This window comes from Micropterus salmoides, unplaced genomic scaffold (assembly GCF_014851395.1).
Source record: "Micropterus salmoides isolate LMB-PRFRI ecotype aquatic unplaced genomic scaffold, ASM1485139v1 Ms_hic_scaffold_14, whole genome shotgun sequence".
Taxonomy (NCBI): domain Eukaryota; kingdom Metazoa; phylum Chordata; class Actinopteri; order Centrarchiformes; family Centrarchidae; genus Micropterus; species Micropterus salmoides.
The window spans coordinates 11627561-11653871 of NW_024040485.1; the positions used below are offsets into that span (position 1 = coordinate 11627561).

Here is a 26311-nt window from a genome sequence, read left to right on the forward strand (position 1 = left end):
GCATGCTGCAATGTAACACTGTCCCCTGGCAATCAGATCGACAATCAGTGATCTCAAGTAGCCATGATTAGATGATATTAAAAAAGAGAAGATTGCCCAAGGTTGTCAGAAGCAGTGTTGGGCAAGTTACTCAGAAATTGTAATAAGTTACTTATCACTCCTTTTAAAAAAAAGTAATATTACTTTACTTATTACTGGGTGATAAAAGTATTAGTTCCGTTTCTCATTACATTACTATATTACCTTCACTACCACCCACCCCCCAAACAAAGGAGTCTTTTTAACTAATATCAAATTCATTTATTCCAAATTTCTTTATTGAAGTTTTTACATAGACTTGAACAGGTAACAGGGTAGTATAAAGAGATAGTGAAAGCATGTCATATTCATAACAGCAGAAAGGAGTATGTTTTTTGTTTTGTTTTTTTTACAATACATATGAATATGAAATTATAAAAAAACAAGTAAATCCAGCTTTTGAACTACTGTTATTCTGCACATGTATTTATGAGAGCAGTATTCAGTGCTTTTACAAAACGTTGAACACCACTCTCTTCCGACGAGTCCAAACATCAGTAGCGGCTGGAGTTTCTTTCTGTTTCATGTTGCTGTGCTGAGATGCTTCAATAAATTAAATGCATAATTGTTTGCGGTTGAAAGGTTTTTGCTGGTCGCACAAAGTTTACAACGGACTACAATGTTCTTTGCATCTTAGACTGTGACACAATAATGGCAGTAGCTACTTACAGCTGTCGAAAGAATGGCAACCTCCCTCGTTCTCTATTCGTTCTTTAGTTTTTAGGCAGCTGACTTGAACAACATTGTCGCTGACCTGCCGCATAGTCGCGCAGTCACGTCAGAATGGTGCTTCAGTTACTTGGATTTGTAATTGTAATTATATTCATCACTCTGTAACGCGTTACTGCCCAACACTGGAGAAGTGACGTCATTCAACTGTATTCTCTACAGTACAATAATATAAATTTAACACTAGCCAGTTATGGTTTTAGATAAGATGTCATTTAGGAATGGGGGAAACATGTAAACATTTAGAAAACATGATGGAAGGAAATTTAGTTCTGGTAACAAATTTTTTTAGGGGGAGCACTAAAATTGTTCCATATCAGCCACACTGACAAGGTGGCTTACAGATGCGTCTGCAGACATTTTATGTTTAGCCGCCTTGTTAGTGCAGGCATCGGTGTGAAAGATTCAACCAGAGCTCATTTTCTCAAACTATTCTGCAACACAACCATTAATAATATTAAAAAAACAAATGGAAATGAAAGTAAGAGTAGGCAATGAATGCATCGGAAATTTTCAAGTAATTATATTGTGTTCCAAAAGGTGGATGGATGGTTCTCCAGTGGTGTTTCAAAGGTGGGATGAAAATCAACCTGACTTCCTAAACAATGATGAGAATTGTGCTGTCATGAAGGGCTCTATGGGTGAGTAACGTAAAATGTATATACACAATATATATTAAATAGTCTGAGATTAGTTTTTATTTGTAAAAATGCATATTGCTTTTGTTGAAATATTTATTGAATATTTTTGGTTTGGCTCACAGGGTTCTGGCATGATTATAATTGTGGGTATGAGCACAAATCCATATGTAAACGCAGTGGTTCACCACCTGTCAACACCACTGTAGCACCGACAGTTCCTCCAACAGGTGGTTGTCCACAAAACTGGAAAAAATTTGACTCAAAGGTCAGAGGTCATTTTTAATTCTTTAGATGTTTGGCCGCTTGGTCACAGAACTGGTGTTGCATAGAATTAAAATCTCAGTGCCTGCAATGAAATGAACCTTCAGTCTGACAAATCACTGATCTATATCTGCATTAAAAAAAAAAAGCTACTGCTTGTTGTATCACACAAAGCTGTTGATTTTCACCTACAGTGTTACAACATCATTACCAGCCAGAATGAGACATGGGAGGGAGCGAGGACACAGTGCAAAGCAATGGGAGGAAATCTGGCCTCAATTCTTTCAAGACATGTGCAAGGTTTGTTTGGAAGATTTTTTCTTCAGAAAACTTTTTTTTATTGTTGTAGAGAAATGCATATGATTCTCCTTTTCCACCCCTGATGAGTTTAATCCACTTTAATCTTGAGAAGCTGCAAGGCTGCAGTTTCTATTAATTAGTCACTGTAACTTCCACTGTACATTTACAGGCTTATTGTTGACCCTTTTCTGTCTGCTCTGCTTGCATGCCATTCACTGGTCTTGTGCGTTCCCACCGACAATTCCACGGGTCGATTCCAAGTACTATTTACATTTCCGTCCTGCAAAGTTCACACACAACTGTGCACATCACAGCCGCTGCTGGTGCTCTGTCTCACTTCCACCATCATCTTGGGTGTTAGGAAACACTGATCAACATTTTTTCACAATTATATGAACCTAACAACTTATTGATTAATAGAGATGCACTGATTGCATTTTTCCTAGCTGATTCCGACTCCCAGTACATATATTTTTTTTATTCCAATTTTCTTTCTTTCTAAGAACTATAACTGACAGCATACACAAACATTTTTGTAACTTTCTTAATTCACAAATTTTCTTGATAAGGATCCCATTGGCTTTCCTGACTGGGTTCATTCAACTGTATGTTCATTATAAAACACTGACTATTAAATAACTACCAAAACTGCACCAGGATACAGGACCTTCTCTCACTTAGACACATCTCAAATATAAAAGTGCTCCAGGTTAGGCTGCTGGACAGAGCTTTCTGTTCAAATAAAATCTAACTGAAAATAAGCTGCAGAAAAACACTGCTCAGTGTTGAGTGACATTATCCACCTTACTTTAGTGTTTACTAACTACAGTAATCTGCTCACAAGCACCTCTCTCTCTTTCTACTTCTATCTGTCTGTTACTTTGACTTAATTTGTCAGCAGTTTTATAAAGATCACTTGCGTTTTGAATGTTTTCACCTGCGATTCCATTTCTGTTATTAATTTTTTTTTTTTGTTTAACGATCATGATCACTGTGGTAATGAATGACGCAGCATCAACAGCTGTGTTAACTGTTGCTTAATTGGACGCTGCTCGGCCCCGGTCACCGGTCATGGGCAATTAATGAAAAAAATTGTTAATTGCAGCCCTACACACTGTGTGTGTGTGTGTGTGTGTGTGTACAGTGTTTCCCGTTACACTTGTAACACTGAGTCACATGACACCGGGGAGGGGAAATGGCTAATAGGGCCTAATTTAGACATTTTCACTTAGGGGTGGACTCACTTTTGTTTTAGACATTAATGGCTGTGTGATGTTATTTTGAGGGGACAGCAAATTTACAAGCCGTATACTCACTACTTTACATTGTAGCAAGTGTCATTTCTTCCGTGTTGTCACATGAAAAGATGTAATCAAATATTTACAAAACTGTGAGGGGTGTACTCAACTTTGGGAAATACTGTACATATTTTGCAACCATGTAATTTGTAATATGGTTATAACGGTTAGTTTTCTGTCCATGTAGAGTGAACTAGATTTCTGCGTGTTTATATGCTCTGATAATGCTAATCCATCACATCTTTATACGCGTCCATCATGATTCCACATTCCAACTTAAGAGCACATGAACACACACTGTCGGAAGAACGACTTCACAGCTCGGGAAATGGGACTATCGGAGGACCATGAGAATGCATCGTGAGGCACTGGTTGCAATTTGCAACCTTCACCACTAGATGCCACTAAAACGTACACACTGAACCTTTAAATCATCAATATATGTTTTGTTTTTAGTGTTTTTGACAACTAAAATGGCTAAGGAACCTACCAAAGACCTGTGGATTGGTTTGCATAATATAAAAGGTGGCCAATTTTATTGGACTGATGGGCGACCAATGAGATACAACAATTGGGGATTTGAAGTAAGTGGACACTGTAATTTTTGTTGTATAATATTAAGTACGTGAGTTATGTGTTGGTCTACAAAATACAACTTTTTTTTTTTGTATTTTAAAATTTGACTGTTTCTCTATTGTTGCAGAATCAACATCGTCTAATTTATCACAGGCCTTTTATGGTAACATGTTTAAACTTTACTGAACTTGAGGCATAACTGTGCTGTGCTGTACTGTGTACACTCAACCTTTATGCAGCATTGTGATCAATGATATGCATCTGTATTGTTTATAATACATCTTTGGCTGTACTGCTTAAAATTTCTGACATCTGGATTTTCCATTGCAGCATGATTACGATTTCTACAGTTTACATCGTTTTCAGGTAAAACATTATTGATCATTTGCTTGTGATGTGCAATAACACTTCATTTGTCTTGACTTGGAGCCAGAATACATTACACTTTTATGACAAGCTGGGGTTACACCTCTGGTACACGTTTGTTCAGAATTTCTGATGAATTCTATGCAGCTGAAAAGAAAATCTTAAAGAGGTGGTATTATGCTTTTTGGCCTTTTCCCTTTCCTTTATTGAGTTTCCCTTTTTGTGCATGCAATAAGTTTGCAAAGTGAAAAAGCCAAAGGGATTTCCCATCTCCCTGAAAATGAACATAAAACCACCTCTTTAAAAGGTCATATTATACTCATTTTCAGGTTCAAAATCTTATTTAAGGGTTGTACCAGAACAACAGGTTTACATGGTTTCAAAAAACACACACTGCACTTTAATCCAGCTCTTCTCTTCTTTTCACCCTGTGTGTTGAACGCTTCATTATAGCTATGGAGTGGTACATCTTACTTATCTTATCTTTGTTGGGAGTTGCGCAGTTCCTAGTTAAGGACTACTAGCCAATCAGAAACAGAGTAGGGTGGTAGGGTTGGGCCTGAAAGATGGTTGAACAGGCATCGTGCCCCGCCCCTTGTAATGTTCATTTCTTTTTCAATTATGACAAATTGATGTGATGAACAGCTAGCTTGTGCTATTCATTTTATTTTTCCACCCCACGTTCTGGTGGGAACATAAAAGTAAGTTCCTCTCTCTGAGTTAACACAGTAAATTATACAGCACCGCCTTGTGGCTACATGGATAAATTACATGTTACTGAATATCATTACACCCCCCTCTCCTTTGAGGCTTTTCAGTAATCAACATTTTCTAAGAAATAATAAAGATGATATCAGTAACACAACTTAGTTCTCTATCAAGATTTAGTCTCTTAGGCTTTTTTACCACACCTGTGGATCTCCTCAACACAGTTGAGTTTGGTGTGTTTGTCTCTGAATGTGAGTCTTCTGGTGGTAAGACTTGTCATAATGTCATTTCTGTTTCTGCTTTAACAGCTGGAGTCTTTTTCTCAGTTGTCTGTTCTGTTTTTCCTTTACCCAGCAGGGTAGTGTGGTGTGTAACTTACGAACCCATTAACAGTCCAGAGGCGATGCTCGATAGCTTAACAGAGCAAGATATGGATCAGACATCTGTATTGTTTATAATACATCTTTGGCTGTACTGCTTAAAATTTCTGACATCTGGATTTTCCATTGCAGCATGATCACGATTTCTACAGTTTACATCGTTTGGAGGTAAAACATTATTGATCATTTGTTTGTGATGTGCAATAACACTTCATTTGTCTTGACTTGGAGCCAGAATACATTACACTTTTATGACAAGCTGGGGTTACACCGCTGGTACACGTTTGTTCAGACTTGCTGTTTGTAGCTTTCTTCAGCAGCTGCTTGAGAATGTGGACGCCTCAGCCTTGCCATTTCACTGAGCATACAAGGGACTTGATGTGACAAGTTGAAAGTCAGAGTGCCCTGCAAACTGTTGCCATGTTGCATGGCCCATTGTCACTGACGACAATCCTTGAAATTCCATGTCTGGTGAATATGGATTTGACATGTATTATGACACTGCTTGCTGTTATGCTTGAGAAGTGCCATCTCAGGAAAGTTGGAATAGTAGTCAATCACAATTAAATAAACTTTACCATTCAAATGATAGAGATCCATACCAACCTTTTGCCATGGTGCTGTTGGCAGGTCAGCCACCTTCATAGGCTCTTTTGCTTGTTTATTGTGATTTTTCTGGCAGGTGTCAGTTATTTATCTTAATGTCCACAGTGTCTCTTGCTTTGCGTTTTTCAATTCCGAGGTGTCCCTCATGAATCCTTGTGAGCATTTCCTGACATAGAGCCAACCTGTATGAATGTTCTGTACAACAGTTCTGTGTCTTTTGCTGTTTGTTCTGATATTTGTCTTGATTTTGTGTCTGAAACAGGCAGGGTAGCAGTGATCATGCTCACATGAACTTCAACATCGTCTCCAGTAGAGCTCACATGACACACTGTGGGTGCACTGGATAGTGCATCTGCTAGCACTATGTGTTTGCCTGGTGTGTAGATTAGATCAAAGTCGTATCTTTGCTTCATCATGAGATGCTGAATCCTCGGGAGACATCTCATTTAAGTTCTTTTTTATGATAGCAACCAGTGGTCGATGGTCTGTCTCAACTGTAAAGGTGGGGAGGCCGAAGATGTACCCATGAAACTTTTCCAGTCCAACCACCAAGCCTAGACATTCCTTTTCTATCTGAGCGTACAGACACTCTGCTTGCAGTAAGACTGCGCCAAGTTCATCTTTCGATGCCTCTGTGGACACCTTAATTCTCCTGGTAGGGTCACAGAAGGTGAGTACAGATGTAGTTTTCCCACTCTTGTTCATGTTTTGCTGTCCATGCAAACTCGTTTTCCTTATGTAGGAGGTCTCGCAGGCAGGCAGTCTGCTGACAAGTTAGGAATGAACTTTCCAATGAAGTTGATCATTGCCATGACCCATAGTACTCCTATCTTGTCTGTGGGCCAGGGCATCTCCAGGATGGCATTTATTTTATCTTTATCTGGCTCTATTCCTTGAGCAGACAGCTTATCTCCTAGGAATGTGATTTCCTGGATGACAAACTGACACTTGGCTTTGTTGAGTTTCAGCCCATTCTTCTGGACCCTCTGCAGCAATTTGGTCAGTCTGTCATTGTGTTCCTGTAGTGTAGAGCCCCAGCAGATGATGTCATCCATGTAGACCTGGGCATTGCCTTGGTTGATGCTGGAAACCACACCGCTTGCAACTGAATGTCTCGTCCTGCGACTTCTTTGCATTCTTGTACTGTACATGCTTCTTCCCCGTGAAGGGTACAGCACCAATTGCTGCACTGTCATCAATTGCAGTTGTACCATTATTAATGTCACTGAAAGTCTTAGCATGCTTTCGAGCCAATTCACTGGCATGGCAAATTTTCACAGCATCTTCCAGTTTCAGTTCAGTTTCTCTCAAAAGCTGTTCTCTGACTGTCATATATTCCGACAAGACAATCTGATCACGTATCGTGGACGATTTCCAAATCCGAAAAATTACATGTCTGTGCCTTCAATTTCAGATCTGTGAGAAAGCTATCAAACGTCTCATGTTGCTGCTGCGTCCGTGAACGAAACACATACCTCTCATAAGTTTAGTTTTTCTTTCGGAGAACAATGAGCATCAAATTTCTTTATCACTTCCTACAGTTTCTTGTCATCATCAGGTTGATCAAACACGAACGTGTTGAACGCACGTGGGCCTGCTACGATTAGCAGTAATGCTATCTTCCGTTCTTCTGGTTTAATCTCCAACCCGATCGCCGAGATGTACAGCTCGAATTGCTGCCATGTTGCATTTCACAATTGTCCTTGGCGTAACGTCATTAACTTAAGTAACCAGTCCTGGTACCATGTAATGTTCATTCCTTTTTCAACGATGACACATTGTTGTGATGAACATCTAGCTTGTGCTAGTCATTTTATTTTTCCACCTCATGTTCCGGTGATAACATAAAACACTCCTGCATACGATCTACGCCGTATTATACTTAGGTAGTGTCCGTCATTCTGTAATTACACCCCCAAACGCTAGTCTGCAGTAGCGCTACAGTGTCTACTGTATTGACATTTGCTGGCTGAGCAGGCTAACCTCCGGTTTAGCGCTCCGCTACCATAAATGGGGGTAAAATTGTAAACGTGCGGCTGGTGTAGCCTTTTCAAATGTTACTGACCAAATGGATCACATTCTGATAGCGAAACGAGTCATTTCGCTCGGGTTGCAATGGTCAAATATATTGATTCACTGTGTTACAACCGCCGTTTTAGCCATTAGTAAATGTTACTTCAAAGCGCAGAGTACTTCCGGTCGGCTCGGAGGCATTGCGAGGCTACTCAGCCGACCAATCACACCGCTTACGGTCCGCGTCGACTCAACGTGTAGTTACATTTTTGAAGAGGTGCACGTCAGGTGACGGCGAAGCCTCTGCGTAGCACGTAGCCTACGCCGTCGATTCGACGCAGAAGTATACTTAAGAGTTCCTCTCTCTGAGTTAACACAGAAAATTATCACAGCGCTGCCTTGTGGCTACATGGATATATTACATGTTACTGAATATCATTACACCCCCTGGCAAAAAAAATCTAAATTTTTCACATAATACCACTAGTGTTTGGAAGGGAGAGGAGAGGCAGCAGGCCACCGTCTTGTCACTGTGTGCTGCAACTCGGTGTGTTTTTCCCCTTGGACTACTAACGAGCTGTTGTCAGGCAATTCATTGGATTGTTTTCTGTGGGAGATGGGAACTTCCTTCATGGTGGACTTTGGTCTTTTTCAATTTGCAGACCTATTACATGCACAAAAAAGATATCTAACTCAATAAAGGAGGGGGGGGCAAAAAGCACAAGACCTCTTTAATAAATGTTTTTTGTGCATCCAAACACATTCCTGGCACTTTTACAGTGCAGATGGATCATGGCATAATATATTTGCTAGAGGAAGACCAGGTAATACTTTCTTGACACACTAATGTGAAATGCAAGGACGATAATAGGGGAAAAAAACTTTACGCATAATATTAATATGTATCTTCAGTGGAATTGCAGAATATGATAATAAAAATTTAATCAACTGTAAAACGCAGAATATTGTGGAATCTGCCAAAACGTGGATGCAATTTATAAAAATTTTCCCATAGCATTATAACTTAACACTTAAGCCAAATATACAGAAAATACTTTGCTCCGTGTTTCTCGAAGGGCAGGGCTCAGCGGCTCCTACACACACACACACACACACACACACACACACACACACAGTCATATCGAAGAGAGTCAGCACACTAGCAAGAGCTAGATCGGCATATGCAAGATGCGAGTTCATTGAACACCTATTTAAAAGGGGACAATTCACAATACATGCATTGCTGTTGAAATGCCTGACCTGCCTGCCTTTACCTCACCATTGCTGTGTTTTACCAGAATCAGTGTGCTGCGATAACTGCCGATTCCAAAATTGGTATTGGAAAATGGAAAAAAAAGGACTGCAATGACACCACAGGATATGTCTGTCTTCGAAATGTTGGTGAGCATAGCCTCTCTCTTATGGTCTAGAATGATTTTCTATATTCCAATGTTTCTATCCTATCATTAAGCCAACTTTTATTTTTACCTGATGTTCTGTATTTCCCAAATTGACAAAAGGTAAAAATATCAGCCAAGAATCACCTGCTTGAACAGTGTGCACTCTAGGGTTGTTCTGGGTGCTTGCACTACACAGTAACAGCAGGCATATTGCATATGGAGTGTACATGACTAAGAGAGAAACTCTTATTTGTTATATGTTCTATTTTAGTACAAGTAATTGTCAGTGAGGAAAGAATTCAGGACCCACTTTGCAGTTGTGTTTGACTTTTTAGACACTTGAGATAGGACGGTCAACTCTTTTTACTGACTTGAGGTTGTATGACTAAAGAGAGTCTAGTTTTTAAGTCCCTGAAGTCAACGAGTTAGAAACCCAGAGCTTGGTGAATCCCTCACCGGCCCCAACACCCATTGAGCATACGCACCAGAGACTTTCACCGATTAAGCTGGCTAACTTCAAGTTTAACACTCGTCTAAGTCATATAGGATTAAAACATTTTATTGTGTGGTTCACAATCTGCCAAATGTTATTGGACGAATGGATCAAATTCCATTCGTCCAGATTGTGAAAGGTGTCATTTCACAGGAGTTGTGACTAGGAGTGTGACAAGATCTCATGCCACAAGATTTTGCAATATTAAAACGTGACAATATTTCTCAACAGGGAAAAAGCTCTTGCAAGACTCTCACAATTTACACTTTTCACATGCTGTGTCACGCTACACAATAATTTTTTTCACACAGTGAAAAACAAATATAACCTGCTGAAACAGGAACTATTAAAGTCCAGGGCATTATTACTGAATTAAATTGAATGAATTTATCATTGAGGTGAAAAAGTGTCACATGCACCTTTTTAAAAAGGTTACTTTCCCAAACAAAAATGGAGGGAAGACTAAATCATTCCTGCATGTGTGTGTGTTGACTCAACAGGAATTATATTAAATCAGAAAAGCTGATCTACAGGAGGAAATGTATCTGTGAGCAATACAGAATGCCTGAGAGCCTTGCTATTAGAATTTTAGATTTTTAATTGTCACCTGCCACCTGGACTTTGTTTCCCTTCACATAAATAAAAACAATTCCACCATAAATGGGTGCAGAAAGATTCACCAGAATGCAGTAAATTAAGTGTTTAATGCTCATTATTTTCATATATTTTATTATTGAAGATTTCTTAAAAATAGTGTTTTTACAAAAAAAATGTATCCACTGTTTTACAGATGTTCCTTTTCCACTGATGTGGGAAGTAAGTCCCTTAGATCTATGATCAGCCCAGCATTCATAGCAACACAGTCTGCTAATCAGAAAGACCGTTGGATTTCATGATTGATCGATCAGAATTAAGTAGCACTAAACTAAAAGGGACAAATGTAATTTCATGGAGATAAGGACTTACTTTAGTGACTCCCATGTCAGCAAAAAGAGTTGTTCATTTCAAATGATTCAGTCATGACTCGCATTATTATTATTATTATTATTGTATTGTAATCAAGACTCACCAATGATCAAAAGTATGATTTCAACAATACAAATTTCAGACATGTGTTCTTGATTATACTGTTATTAATTAATTAATTAATTCTTCTCAGAAAAGTGGAAAAGAATAGTAACTGTTAAGTATCAATAGAACAGAGCACCTGAAATTTGTCAAATTTCTCTCCCTGAACAGACGCCTCTCTCCCAGACTCCCCTGAACCAACAACTACAGACTATGTCAAAATATTTAACGACTCTATCAAGGTTGTTACTAAACAAATGACCTGGCAGGAAGCAAAGAAGCACTGTGAGGGGGATGGTGCCAAACTGGCTAACCTGCGAAATGAGTGGACACGGGTCTATGTTGAGCTAATGGCGATAAAAGCTCCTCTGTGGATTGGAGTGAACAAAATGGAGGTACAGGGCAAACTCACTCAGCAAACACGACTAACCCTTGTTTGTAACTTGAAACATTTGCTGACTCCTGTAAATCCATGACATGTAGTATAACATCCTGATTAACAATAACGTACTTGTGTAGATCAATTAGATCCGCAAGAGCTAAAAATTACAAAAGAAAACATGTAACTTTTCAACAATGTGGGAGACTAGCTAATTGTTAGACTTTTTTGTTCAGTTCATAATGGAATTCTTCATAATGACAGTATTTTAAATTAATGATGCTGAATGCAGTTTGATTAATTGTTGCTTTCAGACCTCCGGATATTTCAGATATATTGATGGCTGGCCTATCACCCAAAGCAACTGGGATGCTTTAGAACCAAGAATGAACCAACCCTGTGTGTTTGTGAATGCAGAGGGAAAATGGAAGACTGCTGACTGCAATCAGAACATGACCAGCGTTTGTATGAAGTCTACAGGTAGGGCTCACATACATTTTAAAAAGGGCTGGACGATTAATTGAACATTTATCGAAACCAAAATTCATAGCCTCTAACCAAAGTAATTTTACCACATCTGTTATTTTGGTTACGTGTGTTCATGTACTTTTGCCTTTAAAAACATGATACCCATATGATGTCACATTACTCCTGTTCAGTCCTGCTCAGCTTCCAGACTGGAGTCTGAAGCACAGAGAGATGTTAGCTTGCGCTAACCACCTTCACTTTCCAGCAATTGGAGAAACAACAGACAGACTTTAATTAACGGACACACTGTGACCTACACTGCACATTTACTGCCAGACTGACAACTTACTCGCTCACTTTCACCGTTACTTTCTACCACTTGCTCTCTCACTTCGCTCACTACGCACACACACTGCAGCGCTCTTAAAAACTCTGCTATTTTTAACAGCAGCTGACACGTAGATGTCCTTTGATGAAGGAGGAGAAGAAGCTAGAAAAGTGTTAAATGTTAGCATGCTCACACAGATAAGCGTTTCACGATGGATGGATGGACTAAACAGTACATTCGTTGATCCCATTGTCATCAGTGTCTCTCACATCCACAGATGTGCCACCAACAGTGCCAAGTGATTTCCCTGGAACTTGCCCTGACGACCCAGATTCACCCAGATGGCAGCGTAACAGCTGGTTACCATTTAAGGGTCATTGTTACCTCTTTCTCACAGAAAGGGTTGAGTGGCCAGATGCATCTGCTAACTGTGTCAGACATGGTAAGGATTTTGAATGGATGATCGATACATATTCTTCATCACTAAGCTTTAATTAAGTACCTACTGTTCTATGTGTTTATTTCTTTGTTGTTTATGAAGGTGGAACTCTTGCCAGCATTGAAGATCCTTTTGAGCAAGCCTTCATTAAAAACAGTATCGACAGATACAAAGACATGCACAAATCTTTCTGGATTGGCTTGTATAAAACTCACAAAGGTAAAGTAACATTGTCTACTCTTTCATGAAAACAAACATTGAGCTACACGACACAAGGAAAATGATCTTTGTAAAACAGAAGCTCTGAAACAAAGAGGTCACAAACAATTCCTCAAAATTAGGAGCACCACCTAAAGATTTGCTTGTCTACCCAAGGCTTTAGGTCCTTGAGTATAGCCTGAGAATTACACGAATTTCTGGTAATTCATTAGTTGTTACTGGTTCAGTTATTCTGAAATCGTAATCTCTAGTCAATCAGTCAATCTCAAATCCGAGGGTGAGTTCTATGTATAGGGACTGTAGATTTTTAATAACTCACACACAACATCACTGTGCTCAAGGTGAATTTATTAACTAACAAAAGAGAGTACAATAGTGGGTAAATGTGGTGATATTACAGGGACAACCGTCAATATGACAACCAGGAGGTAATGAACAGGGTGGCCTATGTAAGGTTCGATTGAATTTCAGTTTATATTGTAGAGGAAGAGAATTCTACGAGGGAACGAATGACCGAAATTAGGTTGCAGATTTAGTTTGACTAATCTAGGGGTTTATTAACTGTGGATGGAGCCAACTAGAGAACACAAACGAGTCACAGAGTGTGGTTTGTTTTGCCCTACCATTGCCGCAGGTCGTGTAGCAAGGCTCGACTGTCGGTTGGCTTGTGGAGTTGGTTCTGGCCCGACCCCAGTGGCGTTTTCGAGTTGAGTTAGAAACCGGTGGATTTGTTCCGGAGTCCTTTGTGGGAAGCGCTTGCAGCGCTTGAACGGGCCGTCAGCCCAGGCTTTTACTGTGATCTCAGTTCGTTTGGTGTCGCTATAGCGGAGCCCACTCAGGGTTCTGTCGTCAGAGCCGTGGTTTCATTCATTCAAGGCCATAAATGAAGGCTTCTGAATTTTTTGGTCCAAAGTTGTTCAAAACGATCAGATGAGGTTGCAACAACAAAATCAAATAAACTCACACATTCGCCGTAGGTTTGTGAGGCCCTGGGAATATAGGCTATTTAATGTTGCTGAGATTGAACAGGTCTGGGGAAAGTTTCACCCAGGCAGCTCCAAACAAAAATCAAAAATCAAATCTCCCGCTAACAAAATTGGGATTCAAGGTCGTAGCTTTCTCAGCTCGTCTGAAGAAAATTTAAGTACGAAACGAAAAAAGATCGGAATTTCAAAAAGTAAAGGAAGTTAAGAGAGCGTATACGTTTAGTTTAAAGAGAGTTTTTAGAAGAGAAGAGCAGAGAGAGACAAAAGACAACAAGGCCCTTTTATTTGACTCCATTAGGCAGTGGTGACATCAATTTGGGAGTGGGTCTCAGGGGAAGTCACCCCAAAGGTGTTAACTTTCTTTTGGGATAAAGAAATATACGTTGCACGTATTTTCCTTTAATCTCTCTCTCCACAATATCGACATTTGGAAAAATACTCTGTTCTAAACATTCGGATAAAGACAATTAAAACGAAGCTAAACACTATGGAAAAAGGTTATAATGGTTATATAAACGTAACAAAGCTTAATTACATGTCCTCAGTATACTTGCTGGTTACCGGTTTTAACTCAAGAGACAATTTAGATGTAAGCGTGGCAGCAAAATTTAATTTATGCAATTACATGGTGATAGGTAGGCCTACTTAGCGATCATTGTCAGTGTAAGCCGAGTTTTAAACACTTGCGTGTTATACCTTTCCTGTCCCCTTGGTGGCACTCGGGTCACACGAGAAAACAGTAGACATTCCACTTGTGAGATTTACCACTTTAACTGAGAGGCTGGTGATACACACTGGTATATCAATGGATATTTTAGTAGGAAATTGTATATGAAACATTTAACTAAAGTATTAGTTAATCCTGAACAGACAGTGATTATTAGTGAGTAACAGGGATGAATCAAGACAAAACAGAAAGAGGTTAGGGAACTCTTCAAGATTACTTTCTTATGGGTCTGCTAGTTTTCAAACATCACTAAAAGGATAACAACGGGGTCATTACTTACTAAACTCAGAGGCAAACGCCACTGAACCTTGCTTGGTTCGAGAAACAGGGGTTGTCTTGCTGGCTTATCGCATTGGCTATTAGAGAACAAAATGGTGGTTTATGGCTAAGCCGCTCTGTGGAGAGAAAAGAGTCAGGTTGAGGCCGGAGCTGACCTGCGGGAGGGAGAAAGGGGTCAGATAGCCCCTTTTCCTGTCCTATTGACTGTCTTTAGTGACACCTTTACGGCCAGGGGGGTTCACTAAGGCTCTTTGAATACACAATCCTTAAGCGATGCATTGTCTGATAGAGTCTCTGCCGGTCCTTACCAAACACCAGGCAATGACTCTGGTTTTTGCATGTGAAAAGGTCAACTCTCTTCCCTCCCTCTTTTGACACCATCTGACCTTCTTTGAAGTGCGTCTGCTTGAGTTCACAACAATATTCAGAAATATTATTGTCTTAAGCACTCGTTTTGGGGCACCACCTGAATTTCTGTTCACCCAAGGCTTTCAGGATGCCTTAGGTATGGCTTAATAATTACACAATTCTTTACTAGTGATCAGCTAGTTAATAATTGCTTAATTATTTTAAATCAGTTTAATCAATCAGTCGGTCTCAAATCAAAAGGTGAATTCTCCGTCCAGTGACGCGGAGTTAAACAGTACACACACACAGTTCCTGTGATTAAGGTGAAATTTATTAACTAACTAAAGTGAATACATAGTGAGGTTAAATATATCAAAGACATAAAACAATACTGATTAAACAACTAGGAATGTAATCAATGAGATTAATGGAGTTCAATTTGAATTTTGTAGTCCTATTGTGGGAAAGAATTTGATTCTAAGGGAATAAGAGACAAATGGACCCGAGTTATGATTGTAACTAAGTTAAATTTGGCTAGGAGTTTTAGGCTAAAGGATTACAGCTAAAGCTAAAGGATTAAAAGCTAGAGGACATCAACTTGGCCACAGAATGCAGGATTTTGGTTTTGCCTTACTGCGTGTTGTTTATGCCACCATCTGGATGACAAAGGCTCACTGTCGGCTCATTCGTTGTGTTTAGGGCCTCCGTGGCTTGGCACGTGTGGTGTCCAGACAATAACACTGTTCTTGATCATAAAAGTTTATTACATCAAAGAGTTCAGCATCAAGCTCTGCAGCAGCTTGGAGAGTGACCCAGCCCGATGGCCACTCCGTCTCTCTGTACATCAAACATAGCTTATATAGGATATGTTTAGGTATCTGTTAGGTACCATAGCAGGGTTTGAGTCTGCAAAATAAAAGGTCAAACCCATAGAAGGGTACAGTACTATTCTGAGGTAACAAAACAAGGAGTTAGAAGTCAAATTCTATAGAAGGGTTCAGTCCCTACATAACCACCAATCACTGCTCTCCCCGTAGAAGGTCACTGACCCTCTGTCCTGCTGCTACAGTGCTATTTTGAACTGTTATGAGTCAAATGCACAAGCACTGGACACTACACACGCCACACAGCCTCTCGAGCGGGTTTTGAGCCGATGGGGTTCTCCCGGAGTACTTTGGCTGGCTGGTGGTTGCGGAAAAACTCTCGCAGTGCTAGGGCGTTGACCTGGCTTTGTTCAAAAGTAAAACATTAATGTTGCATACAGGGCACACAAAATCTAAACCTGAACGAGAAATGTTGTTAAGGCAAATATTTTCATATTCATAATGGTTAACTGCAGGGACGTACCTCTTGCTATACAAAACATCCATATATTACACTTCAGATAAGTTGGAAAGAGTAATACAATATTGTACACAAGTAAAAGTACTGTTACTTTAAAATACATTTTACTATTTTATTGAAGTATGTGTAATATGTACCTACATAAAAGTAAAGTGTGGGTAAGTTAAAATGAAAATGTTTAAATGAGTTAGCAGTATGGAAAAATGATAATATATGATACTACTGTTACATATTACTGTTAAATATCATCTTTAGGCTACAAAATAAATTGCATTAAATGTCAGCTTACATGCTAGTGGAACAACATAGCAACATGAGCACTGATGTCCAAACAAACAATAAATAACTTTTCTATATATGGCACTTTGCAGCCTGTGAATACAACTGATTATCAATTATATACAACCACCTTCCTGAATAGCCTTACTAAAATTAAGTAGACAAGAAGACAAAACTCTGACAAACACAGAATAAACAACTGACAGTAAAATATCCAACCTTTATTTATTTATTTATATATATATATGTGTGTGTGTGTGTGTGTGTGTGTGTGTGTGTGTGTGTATATATTATAAGCCACATAAATTAAATAGACTGACACTAGTTGAATCGACAGTAGAATAAAACATCACCACGGAAGGAAACATGGCACTGTAGACAAAAAAGTCCACAGCAGCTACAGCTACAAACACGCTTAACGCAAAGGAGAGACTGCACAGTTTTTGCACAATGTGTAGCACACACACACCGCTATGTTGATGCAGTGGTTTGACAATCTCATTAGAAGAGTGAGTTTGGCAAAAATACATTTGATCAACAAAAAATGAGGAATGAACTATTGAACTATTGAACATCCAATGCAAAACTCTCCGCATCTCTCTCTGCTGCTCTGCGACTCCGCTAAGCTCCACCCACCAAACCCACAAGAAGGAGTTGGTTGCCCTGTGAAACCACATTCCACGTAGGACAAGCTCTTCTTGGTGAGAGTCTAGCCAAGATGTAAGACCAGTTTTTACCAGTTGTGGGTCACAAGCGTGGAGACGCCGCAAAAACTGTAACATTTTACTTGGATCACCTCTCAAATCGAGAAAAAGATAAATATGGACACAAACTGCAAGCGTTGGGCACTTGCGATCCATAAACGGCACATGCTGCCGTATTTCCGCCGTTAAAACCCGCCAGGTCCCTGCCGCCGCTCGACTGCGGTAATGTTTATGTTTAACTTGTAGGGAATCACTCATCTAACATAGCCCAGACTTGTCTCCTTGTCGATTAGTAAAATATCGTCTTTTTTGCCCTCCAAGGGAGCGATGTGACGTCACATGAAAACTATGAATTGGCCTTCACCCAGAACATTCCACAATGAATTTTTTGAATTTGCATCTGGGGTGAATGTAAACAGCAGCAAACAGATGATAATATGAAAGTTTCATCTTCACAATAAACCGTCTGACATTTGGGAAACAGAGTCACTTCCTTTCACCTTGCCGGAGTCTTGTGCTGACAGCTCAGAACATGGACCACCTGCCAAGGGCTTGATTCGGAATGTTAATGGGGCAGGTCTCTGCAACAATGTGGGCACAACAGCCTCTGAATATCGTTGCTTGGTCAACATGGGTCCCATTTTGTTCAGACCGTCCAAGCTGGGCCAGCATGGCTCCTCTCCTGGCTCTCTTTCCTCTCCCCTGAGCACTCACCAGATCGTGGTCTGCTGCTCTTTAATCGAAAAAACCCTGTCTTCATCTTCCAATGACTGTATTTATGTATGTATTTATAGGTAACACATGTGTTGGCAATAAAGCCAGAAAAGGCAGATAAAAAGTGTATCTTTCAGACTGACAGGCAACAAAAAACAAAAGAAAAACCTGGTGGTGAACATAGTGGAGCATTAAGCAACCAAAGAGTAATATATTTCCCTTCAGTTTGGTTAGGATTAAAACAGGGTAAAAAGGATACTGAATATTGGATTTGCATCATGTAACTGTTGCTGTTACAGTGATAATATGTCAACGTTTGAAATGTTACACTAAGATATTTTGAAAACTTCAGTGTTGCAAAATCTTGTTTCCATTTACAATGAAAGAAAAGATATTGAGTGTTAAATTGGTACAAAAAGGAAACTCCGGAGAAAATAAATACTGAAATTGTTTTTGTATCCAGGCATGTGGATGTGGTTGGATAAAACCGCCATGGACTACACTAACTGGGGTGAAGGTCAATATTCTAGCAACAGTTATGGAGCAATTCAAATTGCAGATGGAAGATGGTCGACAGGTAGACCATGGTATGACAGACCATATATTTGCAAAACCTCCAAAGGTGAGACCATCATACTTATTAGGAATAACTTGAATTCAAGTTGGTTTTTTGGTTGTTGTTTTTTTACAATAATAAGGAATGTGTAACACATATACTGTTAAAACTCACAAATTAAATAAAGAATATATAAATAAATGAGTTTAATGTCAGTGAAACAATACAGAAATCATACACTTTTTGCAAAGTTTTTTGATCATGTTTATCTTTTTAGTATTACATCCTGCACCACCAACAATTGGTAAGTTACATCTCTTTATCTTTTTTATGTGAATCATAATTATATTATATATTATGTATTTCTTCTGACTCATCATCTACATGTTGAATCTGTACAGTAAGTCCTGGGGTGCATCATCAAAGCCGTGGACACATCATTTTGGCAGTTGCCCTGGTCATTGCTGCGATTGCCGTAGGCCTGGTCATCGTCTTATTTCTCTTCAAGAAGTCCGGCCGCCGCTTACCTATCCCTGACCATTTAACAACCTTTGACAACCCACTCTTCTTCAACAATGAGCGGTCTCAGCCTGATCTTGTCGACACCAGTAAACTGGTAGCAAATGCAGAGGAAGAGACTCCTGGCCCTGTTAAAACTGTCTGATATAACACCAACAGAATCTACTGATCCACAGTATAGGCAGAGGGTTGATGGCACTCATTTGCATGACTAAGAATTCTGCTGTATACCTGCTAGGATTGTGAAATGTTTACTAGACAAGGCAAAGAAATGTTTTCCTGCTGGATCATAGTAAGACAGACAGTAACCATTGCATTTTATCAACCATAAAGGTATTTTAGATTACATTGTGTGTGGAAATCCTGGTGAAGATATGTCTTACAGCTGAGAAGTTCAAGTTGTTTTGTTTTCATTTTGTAGAGTGTTTACAATTTAATTTAATCACTTCTCAGACACAAATATTGTACTTTTATATTTTTCCCTTTAATCTGCTGGTGGTTGTTGTTACTGCTTAGTCTTTAAGGTTTTACGTAAAAAATAAACACTGAACATTGAATCATCTTTTGAATTCATAATAAATTTTAAAATGTTTACAGAGAACCAATAAAATAACATGGAGAAACAGGATAAGGACAACGCTATTAGAGGAAGACATCTAAGATCTACCAAGAGGCTTCTAGCAATGGGCAATTTATGTGGAGTCCCAGTTAAAACAATTCACTTTTCTTCTTGATGCTAGCTTGTGTTTAACAGATTAGGCTGAGAATTTAAAACTGCATCAATTGATTGAAAAACAGTTGAACACACAATATAATCACCATATAAAGTTATCATGGAGAGTCATACTATTTTCATAATATAAGAGATGGTAACATAAGTTAATGAAGCAAAGAGACTTAGCACTGAAGGCAAAGGCAAAGGCATGTTATGACTAACTGACAGGGAATCCCTGCCCTTTAACCTCTGTGGGGTCATTATAAAGGTGATGGATACCACTAGGTTCATTAGTGTTTCTAGTTGTTGTAATGATAATGTCGTTGTGGTCGTTTGAGTTGAGTGAAGCCTCAAATCTGAACGATCATCGTTGGCACTGTCACATGATGCCATATGTTAGCAAGCAAGTCCAGGTGCCCTTGATTTTAACCTTGCTTGGATAACTATGACCTGGATTGACTGAGAATCTCCACAGATGTATATGTTTGCATGAAAAACCACCAATGCATGTATACTTATCCTCAGTATCAATCTGTATAGCATGTTAGGCTTATTTCCTTTTATAAATGATTTCTTGTCAGAGGTACACTTCACGTGCAGCAATAAGTAGCTAACTATGAACAGGACTGCTCAAAGAGAGTGATCAAAAGTTCACTCACTCACAGATTTTGTCATGGTCACATAGCTGGTATTGTCCTGTCGATTGGTTGCTGAACCCTGGGAAGTCAGGTGTTGTCTGGTGGAAGAAAGCACAAATGCAAGAGCATCATGCTACAGAATTGAAACTCTTTTGTTAAAACTGTGATAGAAAATAAGTAATAGCCCTCCTCCCTTAAGTATTTTGGTTTAGTTTATGTATGTGTTTACCCTAAATGAACTGAAAGCAACAGCAAGCTGTGAGCAGTCACTGTCTTTTTGCGGGGCACCAGAGGACGCAAAAATAAGGATCAAGATGGCGCCGCTGCGTTTGGCTCGCCGACATTGTCCCAGCCAGGATAGTGAAGGAAGTTTTTAATAGCGCCATTGGGTCGAGTCTACTCACGTTAATTAATTCTTGTCTTAGTCTAGGTTGTGTCCCAGCTGCATTTAAACATGCTGTGGTCAGGCCCCTACTTAAGAAACCAAATCTTGACCCTTCAGTGTTATCTAATTTTAGACCAGTTTCTCATCTGCCTTTTCTGTCAAAGGTCTTGGAAAAGTTGTTTTTATACAGCTACAAGCCTTTATGCAGAAAAATTCTGTGCTTGAAAAATTTCAATCTGGTTTTAGATCACGTCATAGTACTGAGTACACAATGACATTGCCTTGTCTGTGGATGCCAGGAATCCTGCTGTTTTAGTGCTTTTGGACCTCACGGCGGCGTTTGATACAGTGGACCATGAAGTTCACCTCTCTCGCCTTGAGCATGATGTAGGCATTCGTGGTTTGGCTCTTCAATGGTTTAGCTCCTATTTGGCAAATAGGAGCTTCTCTGTTATGATTGGTGAATGCTCTTCGTCAGCTGCTCCTCTTTTTTGTGGGGTACCCCAGGGTTCAATTCTTGGCCCAATCTTGTTTTCTTTATATATGTTGCCATTAGGGAGTATTATAGGAAAGCACAACCTGTCCTTTCACTGTTATGCCGATGATTTGCAGATTTATTTGCCTTTAAAAACGAATGTTAGTGTCGCACTAGACTCCCTACTTAGTTGTATTAATGATATTAAGTTGTGGTTGTCACAAAATTTTCTTAATTTAAACAAAGCAAAAACTGAGTGTATCATCTTCAGTAACACAAATGGTTCAGCAGTGAATTTGGGGGCTCTGGCTCCATACCTTAAGCCTGCTGTCAGAAATGTGGGGGTTACTTTTGATTGCAACATGAAATTTGACATGCAAATCAGTAATGTTGTCAAAATGAGTTTTTTCCAGCTTCATCTTCTATCTAAAGTTAAGCCTTTTCTTAACAGGCATGACCTAGAAAAAGTGATTCATGCCTTTATTAGTTCGAGGTTGGATTATTGTAATGCTCTTTATGTTGGTTTAAATCAAAGCTTCACCTCACGACTTCAACTTGTGCAAAATGCTGCTGCTCGGTTTTTAACAAATACATCTAGGCGTGCTCACATCACTCCCGTCCTCTACACTTTACATTGCCTCCCAGTGCAGTATAGAATAAATTTTAGGATTTTGCTGTTCGTTTTTAAGGCCCTAAATGGCCTGGCCACGGAGTACTTAGCTGAGATTTTAACCCTGCATGAGCACAGCCGGTCGTTATGGTCTTCAAACCAATTGGTTTTAGAAGTCCCAACGTCGAAGTATAAGCGATGGGGTGATCAGGCGTTTGCAGTTGCTTCTCCGAGACTCTGGAACAAGCTACAACCTGATATTCGCACAATTGCAGATGAAACTATTTTTAGGTCTAAACTTAAAACCCACCTGTTTAGAATGGCTTTTAATACGCAGTAGTGGTGTGACAATTTACTTTTTCTTGTTTCTTTTTAACTTTTCTTTTCTTTTTTTGTTATATGTATCTATTGTATGATATGCTGTTTTATTATATTCTATGATATGAAGCACTTTGGATACCTTACGGTTGTTGTAAAGTGCTATAGAAATAAATGTTGATTAAAGACAAGCAAATATTGTTAAGCAAAATTATTAAAGAAATAGAACAAGTCTGGGTAAGGAAGCGGAATGACCAAATTAAACCTAAAAAAATACTGTAATAAGCCTATATTTTTAGCTTTTTTTGAAGTGTACAATGTATCTCCACCTTGGTTGCTAATACCCTCAACTTACCAGGAAATGACCTACTGTTCTTCTTGCAAAACTGTGTCACAGTATTATGATTTCAATTTGAAAAAACTGTCATGTCAAGGACAAATTCAGTGGTCTGGCCAGTAGTAAAGAAGGTAATGATATCTTTATATAAAATTACACTTAACACATTCTTCATTATATATTTTAATGATCTTCAACAATAGACTGCATATTTGTCAAAATTAACTTCTGGATGCTGTACAAAACAAATCTTTTTTGAAAGGAACGTAATCAATTCAGTCTCAACTCAAAACAATCATACACAGTAGGACAGGTTCTACCAAACAGTGCAACAGGCTCTCTGGTTCTCCTTACATTTACCTAACAAGGCAATTATGAAGTATGTACAAATGCATAGAGATCGTATTCAAGCAATATATTTTATCACAAGAAGATGCATAGAGTATCCAGCACATAGCACAGGTCAGTGTCACCAAAAGAGTTTTCATGCTTCCAAACAGAGCAAATGCAAGTCAATAAATATGCTTGAACACCATTTAGAAAAGTAGGAAGCAAAGTATGACTTCCTTTTAGAATCATATACAAAAATAGTTTGACTTTCCTTTCCAATGTTTAAAATAAATTGTTGGCTTTTGACTATATACTGGTTTGAACATGGGGCAGAATCAGATATGACACTGAAACACACAAGTCTGTTGTTCCCCACAGTTATTTGACCATTTTATTAGACAAAACATCCCTTTGTGTAACTCTGTAGAAAAAAAAAAAATCATAAAAAGGCATTAATTGTGCTGAAGTCAAGAACAGCCGTTGTTTCAGTAATTTATTTTTATCCTGTTAACTCAAGATGATGATAATAATAATAGTTCATTATTATGTCAGGATAACAGTTGTTTTTCTAGTGATAACATTGCTTGGACTACAACTAATGATTATTTTCATTATTGATTAATCTTCCTTTTACTTTCTTGATTAATCAGTCTGCCATTTGGTCTATAAAATGGCAAAGATTGTGAAAAAGTGCCCATCACTATGGCCAACCAAGGTGATGTCTTCAAATTGTTAGTTTTGTGCGACCAACAGTCCAAAACAAAAACATATCCAATTTTTATATAAAACAGCAAATCTTACATTTGAGAGGCTGAAACAATTAATCAAATATGAAAATATTTCTTAAAAATCTCTACACAGGGTATTTATCTTGGGGAAACAAGTTGTCTCTCAAAATGCACTCAGTTGCCAGTTTATTAGGCCTACAGAAAGCTGAGATGTGTTAATATTATTTTGTCCACCCCATTTATATTAATTAAGGCTAAATAATATTAATAATAATAAACAGAAACACCTATCAGTGTAACGCAATACACTTTCAACAGCACCACACGTGACCCCGAGACAATGAATATAATAAAATTATTGCAACCATGACTGTTCTTGGACTCTGTACATTTGCTTGACCAAAGCAAAATTAAAAACTTCTGAACAGATGCTGCATGAGCAAACCATTGACATTCAAAAATAGACCCAGAGCCATATGAAAAAGGTAAAACTAAGACAGGCAAGTGAAAGAAGGACAAAGTGCATGAGTGTACAAATAAAAAACAGCAAACAATATGAGGAGAAACACTGTCTACAAAGATGACACACTCTGCCTCGTCCATTAGTGCATTATAACTTGAGCAGCATAAAACCATGCAGCAACCCACAGAAGGAACCACTAGTGTATATAGGAATCTCTGTGCCATTGTCGTGCATCTCTGTCTCTATCTCTGTCTCTATCTCTGCCTCTATCTCTATCTCTGTCCCTATCTCTATCTCTTTCTCTGTCCTTGCGTCTGTCTCTGTCTCTGTCCCTGTCTCTGTCCCTGTCTCTGCCGTAGTAGTTTTGATGATTGTGTGCAGGATAGTGATCTGTGTGGTGTGTCCGTGGAGGAATATGCTGGTGGTGCCTGTGCTGCCGGTTGCGTTCATTGTGCTCCTGCTCATAGTCCTCACCGACTTGTGGCTGGCTGTTCCCACGGTGATGATGGTGGTGATGATGGTAGTTGCTGTTATGATGGTGGTGGTTATGGCCCCGGTGGTTAATGCGAGTCTCCTCCTGGTCCTCCTCCACCACATCCTCCAACTCCTCCTCCCTCTCCTCCCTCTCCTCCCTCTCCTCCCTCTCCTCAGGTAGGTGCCTGCGGGGAAGCCTCTGGCCATAATCTCTGCTCGACTGTACTTCCATGCCACTGGATGTTTGGTTGTGCTGGGTGTGGCCGTGATGCTCTATCCGGCGGTGGTGGTGATGGTGATGGTGGCGGGTGTGCTGGGGTCTCTTTGGGTCAGTCCTCATGAGCCGCTCTTCCTCCTCTCTTTGGCCCTCCTCAGCCCTTTGCTCCGGTGCTGGGGCTGAAGAGGACTCCTGGTCTAGATGATTCTCTCGGGAACCTTTCCTCTTGGGGGCAGCTGACTTCTTGTTTTTCTGTCCATCCTGGGACAAGAAAGTGAAACGTAATGTCACATACATGCACATGGAGGACATGCATACATAGAAAGCCTGCCAAACAAAAACATACAGTGCCCAAGCCTACAATATATGTCTTCACCTAGACACTTGTATTTGCAAGTCCAAATGCACAACCACAAATGTACACACAGCTGCTGTTATGGAGGCAGCTGGCCCTCAAGTGCATCAACTAGAAATCATACCAGAGGCAATTACAATATTTTTGGATGACATTACTCAGTTTTATCACGGGACCATGGGCTACTCAGTACAGCCCTGTGCAATTACTCACATGTAAACAGACACGCATGCTGCCTGAGGCTTCTCTGCATCTGTTCTACAGCTGCAGCAACTACTGTTTACTTTCACTTTCAACTAATTGATCCCTTTTTAACTTTAGATTTTTTTCAATTAATTAATATATTTCTTCAGAGCAAAGGGGGCAAAGTTACATAGCAAGACAATGTATAACTTATATTTAACTTATTCTGATTAGCAGACAAAAAGGAAAATAAGACAAGCTAATCTTAAATCAGTAACACAGTGACTAATATTCACTAAAACTAGTGATTAGTTAGATTATAATACATTTTAAGTAACTTACTTCAAAAACGTTTAGTTGTTTGTATGCCATACACTGTAGAAATTGCAACGGTAATGGAAACATCACTTTCAGTTTAGACATCAGAATGAGCTATTTGTGTCCAACAACCTGGTCAGGGCTGTGGATTTTAATAAGGTTTTGGATAGTTTCACAGATAAGGGTGAGAAAGGAACGTCAGTTTTAAAGTAAGACAACTCACACTGTTACGTACTGTTACTGTGTTACTGTGTGAGATTCTTGTGACGTGTGACACTGGGGTCTTTGGTCTGAGACCTTTCTCTTGTCTTAATCAGTCAACACCTAAACTACACGAAGAGGCTGATAAGTGACGCTTATACATAGTTTCCTATGAGTGAAGTTTTACCTATATACTAAACTGCAGAAATCTAACATATAAGTTTTTCTACTAACTTGAGACATTTGCAATATCCAATGTCTGATAGATTTCGATGGCAAATAGCAGGAATTTCAATTATGCTTCTTTGATCTTAACCTGTTGCTATCCAGACACATACCCTTAGTTGCCAGTTTATTA

General features: G+C 39.2%; 2 protein-coding genes across 7 annotated transcripts in view; one reads left to right on the forward strand and one right to left on the reverse strand.

Moving 5' to 3' along the window:
- LOC119901899 (macrophage mannose receptor 1-like) overlaps nt 1-19763 on the forward strand; it is a 32050-nt gene extending 12287 nt beyond the window's left edge. The window contains exons 19-33 of one of the 4 annotated variants that reach the window (XM_038717664.1): nt 1348-1448; nt 1571-1713; nt 1904-2009; nt 3764-3891; nt 4011-4046; nt 4214-4249; nt 5470-5505; nt 9255-9357; nt 11089-11312; nt 11611-11776; nt 12370-12534; nt 12634-12750; nt 18595-18753; nt 18965-18991; nt 19089-19763. In XM_038717664.1, coding sequence (XP_038573592.1) covers nt 1348-1448; nt 1571-1713; nt 1904-2009; nt 3764-3891; nt 4011-4046; nt 4214-4249; nt 5470-5505; nt 9255-9357; nt 11089-11312; nt 11611-11776; nt 12370-12534; nt 12634-12750; nt 18595-18753; nt 18965-18991; nt 19089-19351 — 1810 coding nt within the window. In that variant the 3' untranslated portion in view covers nt 19352-19763. Of the gene's footprint in view, nt 1-1347; nt 1449-1570; nt 1714-1903; nt 2010-3763; nt 3892-4010; nt 4047-4213; nt 4250-5469; nt 5506-6205; nt 6614-9254; nt 9358-11088; nt 11313-11610; nt 11777-12369; nt 12535-12633; nt 12751-18594; nt 18754-18964; nt 18992-19088 lie in introns of those variants that run through there. The other 3 variants (XM_038717665.1, XR_005444262.1, XR_005444261.1) reach the window with 3 other exon arrangements.
- A 3321-nt stretch (nt 19764-23084) lies between these two features.
- cacnb2b (calcium channel, voltage-dependent, beta 2b) overlaps nt 23085-26311 on the reverse strand; it is a 35124-nt gene continuing 31897 nt past the window's right edge. For 2 of the 3 annotated variants that reach the window (XM_038717667.1, XM_038717668.1), the window contains one exon: nt 23085-25157. In XM_038717667.1, the coding sequence (XP_038573595.1) occupies nt 24402-25157 (756 nt within the window). In that variant the 3' untranslated portion in view covers nt 23085-24401. The remainder of the gene's footprint in view (nt 25158-26311) is intronic. The other variant, XM_038717669.1, reaches the window with a different exon arrangement.